The following is a 5,670-nucleotide window of genomic DNA, read 5'->3' on the forward strand; positions in this document are numbered from 1 at the left end:
AGGGAGAAGCGGTCGAGGCGGTGTTGCGGGCGTGGTTCGTGCTCTAACGCGTCCAGCTCCCTCCGCTGGGCGTCGTGGGAGCAGAGGTGCACCTCGAGGGAGGCGCGGTTCGCCCACTGGCCCTTCCACAGGTTGCGCCACCCACGCGCGAGCGCCCCTTTGCGAATGGCGTCCTTGAGGGGAAGGATGCGTTGCCGCAGCTCGTTCGGCAGCACAAAGATGCGGTCCATTAGGACCACATCTGAGCCCACCACTTCACATGGATCCCCTTGCTCATCCACCCTCTACCGCTTTGCTCTGCCGCTGCCGGAATCGATGGCCATTTTCTGCCTAGAATTTTTTTACGGAAAAATGTACTGTAGGTTTGGTTCTACACTGAATCGCTCCTATAAACCGGTATTAGCAAGTGTCCTCGATGGATTTCACCCGCACACAATGTATTCAAGTTAGCCAGTGATCTCAAAAACAATAAGAGATGATATGTATGTAATACAACAAGAGATCTCAAAAACACTGAAATCATCATATAGTTTGGTGGTGATATAACAGACCACTTACCGGGCGCTTTTCATACTTCTCACCAGACACACGATCATAAGAAGCATATTTGATAATCATTGAGCCCTTCCAACAGAGGATCCTTGGCAGATTTGTGGGGAGCTTATTATGTTTTCCAAAGTTGACAAAATCAAGATAATAAGCCTACAAAAGATTTCAAAGACATCACCAAAATAGCGTACATATCCAAGACAAACAACAGAATACAGAGAAGAAAGGAGCAACATAGAAACACTTACAGCAAGAAAGTATCTGCAGCCACCAATAGTGCTTCTATTCTTCTTTCTGTAGTTTGAAATCGAAGCAAACAGTCAATCAAACACAAACTTGGATCAATCCCATTCTTTCACCTTAGATACATCAATCAAAGCACCAAGGTACTATGGGCTAGAAAGAGTACTAGAGTTTGCACATAGAAAAGTGGAGAAAGCAACAACCATAAAGTACCGAAACACATCATCATCATCTGACAAAGTGTCACTTAACAACTTCTTGCCAAAGGTCTTGATCAGGGGCAGAGGAGCCTCATCGATTTCAGAAAGAAACTTGGTCTTTGCAGAGTCATTATGATTTTCCCTAATGTCTTCACCACGTATTGGAAGGCCTAAGAAAAGACGCCTAAGAGGGGGGGTGAATTAGGCAACTTAAAAACATCAACTCTAAACTATGGCCTCTTTTTCTAACCTTAGCAAGACCTATGCAAAAGATAAACTATCTAAATGTGCAACTATGGTTTTACTAGTGTGTTGCTATCTCTACCGCAAATGGAATAAAGTAATCAATGTAAATGCGGAAGCTAAACAGCAAGGTAGAGATATGCAAACTCCCGTCGATGACTCTGGTATTTTTACCGAGGTATCGAGAAGCGCGTAAGCTTCCCCCTAGTCCTCGTTGGAGCCCCTCGCAAGGAATCCCTCGCAAGGGCCAAGCTCCTAGTCGGGTAACTCCATGGATAGCCTCGGGCCTTCCCCACGCGCAAGTGGGTCTCCGATGTGCCTTCCGGCAAGCCTCTCCCGGATGCTCCCCACTGTCTTCACTATCAAGCTTCTAGCCGAAACACCACGGGCATTGTTCCCTCCGGTATATGGTGGCGGCCACACCACAAACGTGGTTGGTGTGATCTCGCAAGACTTTAAGCCCCTCCAATGTCAAACAATGGTGCTCGCAAGCACCGGGTAGCTAGAGGTATGCAAACCTCACTAAACACTAGGCCTAAACCTAGAGCAAGCGCATAAGCGATGGTCTAATCAACCTAAGCACTTTGCAAAGCATCTACACTAATCACCTAGTAAAACACTAAGCACTATGCAAGTGGAGATCACTAAAATAGTGTATCAACACCCTTGGTATGTTTTCTCAGCTCCATACCCACCAAATGGCCGGTTAGGGGTTGTATTTATAAGCCCCACTGAGAAAGTAGCCGTTGGGGACGAAATCCCGCTTTTCTACTACTGACCGGACGCTGATCACATCCTGACCGGACGCGTCCGGTCGTCTCGACTATTGGAGCCGCGAACTACTGATCGGATGCTGCCAGCGTCCGGTCACATGCCACTAGACGTGTCCGGTCGCATTTTTGCCGCTCTGGAACCTCTCTGTACTCGACCGGACTCTGCTGTCCTACGTCCGGTTGATCTGTCGCCAGTGTCTGGTCCAGCGTCTGGTCACGCCTGTTGCTGAGCCTCTTGATCGGAACGTCCAGTCACTTTCCTCTAGCGTCCGGTCACCTTTGTGAGCTCGTTTCTTCACGATCTTGCGTACGGCTTGGTTCCTATCTTCATGCTTGGACTTTGCTTGATATCTTGGGTCTTGTCTTGTGCTTCTAAGGTCTTGCTTGAGGTGTTGATCATCGGATCATAACGTCGCATTTGTCCAAGTCACGTCTTGCATCCTATTGAACTACAAAACAATCACTAGCAAATTCATTAGTCCAATTCGGTTGTGTTGATCATCAAACACCAAAATCCAAAGTAAATGGGCCAAGGGTCCATTTTCCTTACAATCTCCCCCTTTTTGGTGATTGATGACAACATGACCAAAGCAAGCAAAAAATAGAATTTTGAAATTTAAAAAACTACTTACTTGCTAGGATGCAGTGCAAGGGGCAAGATTATATGATGCTAAAAGATACTACTTGTAAGAATATATAGAAACTTATCTTGCCCTTGCAAATGTCCCTATGTGGTATTATGGATTTAAGCCTTGCTTCCTACAAATTCTCCCCATTACATAGGCTACTCCATAATCCACTATCCTCCCTTTCTCGGACCATTACTATAAATTAATGCTTGCTTTTGGTCCTCTAAATTCTCCCCCTTTGGAATCAAACACCAAAAAGGAAGACATTAGTTGCACAAGGGAGGGTCAAACTTTGTGATCCTTTATGTGTAGAGTGAAATAGATCACAAAATTTGACTCTCACATTATATAGACAAAGCTCCCCCTAAAAATGTGCATACATATGATAGAAGGCAAAGCATATGCATAATTGGCAAATTTTTGCTCACGAGAATTTAATCTATATAATACATGGAGAAAGCATATAAATATCAAAATGAAATCAACATGATGATATTGGTTTAGAAATACCACATGTGGAAACCAATTTGATTTCTACCACTTGCAACCGGTGGTGGATCTTTAAAGTATGATGCTTAACTCCGGGGACTCCATTTTCATTGCAATGAGACTACTACACACATAATAAGCTTGAAAAGATGTTAGTCTCAAAGCATTCAACTTGTAGAGTAACCTCCCCCTAAATTTGTGCACACAAGTGTGGAATACTTGGGAAACATGCACATAGATTTTAGAACAAGAAATACCACTTGAAAGATGACATCAAATGAATGTGAGAGTCATTTTCGAAGGTGATACCCGGGAGAGATTATCTACAATTTAGACTTTGGCACATATTAGATAAACAATTGTAACTCGTTCTCATTATTGGATCCTTAGGAAAAATGTGGATATTTCGGGTTCTCCCTTGGGGTGTGCCCGACGGATACCGCCCGCTATAGCTTGCTTTCGGGGTGCTTAGTGTCTGGTGGAAGACGAGCGCCTCCGTAAGGGTGCTATTTTGGGTGGTTCTACCACAGTTGGTACCAGAGCCAATAATGGTTACGAGTTCATCACTCTTTTCAAAAAACTTAAAAATTTGACCAATAAAAGTTTTGTGAAAAGTAGGATGCGATTATATTAGGTAAATAAGTATAAGCCCTAGCAATATGGTCTATCTAGGATAGCGGCACTGTTTTTATCTAATCAGTTTTCTGCAGGTACACTGACTTACGTTGCGTAAGAAATCGCTTAGTATACGGAAAGTGAGTGTGCGATGTGCCGAAAATTTTACGAATGCCGCTATATTCTGGCTTTAGTGAACGTATAGACCGAAGCATGCATCATGATAATAGCATCTTACTTCAACTGAAATCCCCCTTCACGTATAATTGAATTAGTAAATTTATAGGACTAACTAACGAAATGCTTTAATAAATGTGTTGTCATTTCTCTAATCCCTTGATTCTGATCGGGAGGGTGCTCTAATGGATGGTTCATATCTCTTACAGATGAATCTAAGGTCCGGACGTGGGAGCACTAGTGCAGGGGTAGCTCACGGTCTTGGCGAGGGCCAAGGCGAGAGTGGTCGGGCCCATGAACCCAACAGGGAGAGCCATGGGGCTCCACTTCTGGCTCCTCCTCTGCCACCGCCTCCGCCAATGACTCCCACAGAGATAATGGCTGAGTTGTTGGCTGCTCGCCGGGAGTCAGCTGCTGCTCGCCAGGAAACAGCTCGTGCCATGGACATTATGGCACAGGCTATCACGGGCCTCGCCCGCGGAGGCCACGGGGGCAACGGTGGGAATGGGGGTGGTGCCCGCCATTCTAAGGGACAGTCCTCTTACCAGGACTTCCTCAAGACTCACCCACCCACGTTCACGCCGTCTGACGAGCCCCTAGAGGCGGAACACTGGATTCGCACCCTAGAGCAGAAATTTTGGCTACTCGAAGTGACTGATGAGCAGAAGGTGTACTTTGCGGTGCAGCAACTTTTGGGGTCCGCAGGTGCATGGTGGGAAACCTTCCAGGCCACGGAGCAGCCGGATCATCCGGCAACATGGCAGGAGTTCTCCACCGCTTTTCGAGAGTTCTTTATCCCTGCTGGTGTCATCAACCAGAAGGTGACCGAGTTCCTAGAGCTGCGCCAGGGGAACAGGACAGTGATGGAATATGTGAACAAGTTCAATCACTTGGCTTAGTATGCTGGCATACATGTGGACTCTAATGACAAGAAGAAGGACCACTTCTTTCGTGGTCTCGCTCCCATCCTTCAAGAGAAGCTGTACACGGCAAACTATCAGACCTTTGGAGCACTGATGAACGGCGCCATTGCCATGGAGGGTTTTCAGCGGGAGTCTCAAGCTGATTGGAAGAGGAAGCGGGTGGCCGTAGGGTCTTCTAGCCACCCTCACACTCAGAAGGTTCAGGTTGTCCGATGGGGGCCCTATCAGTCATCAGGCGGGCCTTCGTTCCGACAGCCCTAGCAGACTTCGCAGACTTTCTCCACATAGTACCGTTCACCTCCTCAGTAGGTGCAGCCCCAGCAACATCAGGGACAGCAGGTTCCACCTCATCAAGGGTTTGGGAACAAGCCCGGTGCTTGCTTCAAGTGTGGCAAAGATGGCCACTATGCCAGGGAGTGTCCCCAGCATCAGCTAGCTCAGTCCGCTCAACTGTCAGCAAACTCTAGGCTTATCAAGAGGACCATCATCAAGAAGAAAGTGCCCAGCAGTTCTGGTTAGGTGCACTTAACGGATGCTCAGCAGGTTGTGCAGCAGGAGGCAGTTATGGCTGGTATGTTTACCATCGACTCCCATCCAGCTTTGGTGTTGTTCGATTCTGGTGCATCACATTCCTTTATGAGCATGGGGTTTGTAGAGCGGCACAACTTACCACTTATGGCTATACCATATGCCTATAAGATCCGTACTGCAGGTTCACAAATGTTCATCAATACCCGCACGGATACAGTAAGTTTGGTATTAGCCACCCACACTTACCGTCTATAGTTCATGATAATGCCTTGGCAAGGCATTGATGCTATTCTTGGAA

At 46.6% G+C, this 5,670-nt stretch overlaps 1 protein-coding gene across 1 annotated transcript; it reads left to right on the top strand.

The window, feature by feature from the left end:
• The first annotated feature begins 4,295 nt into the window (after positions 1-4,295).
• LOC136499306 (uncharacterized) lies at positions 4,296-4,817 on the top strand. Its single transcript, XM_066495012.1, has one exon. It carries the CDS (start codon positions 4,296-4,298, stop codon positions 4,815-4,817), a length of 522 nt encoding a protein of 173 aa, XP_066351109.1.
• Positions 4,818-5,670: the final 853 nt, after the last annotated feature.

The sequence above is a fragment of the Miscanthus floridulus genome, chromosome 13 (assembly GCF_019320115.1).
Source record: "Miscanthus floridulus cultivar M001 chromosome 13, ASM1932011v1, whole genome shotgun sequence".
Taxonomy (NCBI): Eukaryota; Viridiplantae; Streptophyta; class Magnoliopsida; order Poales; family Poaceae; genus Miscanthus; species Miscanthus floridulus.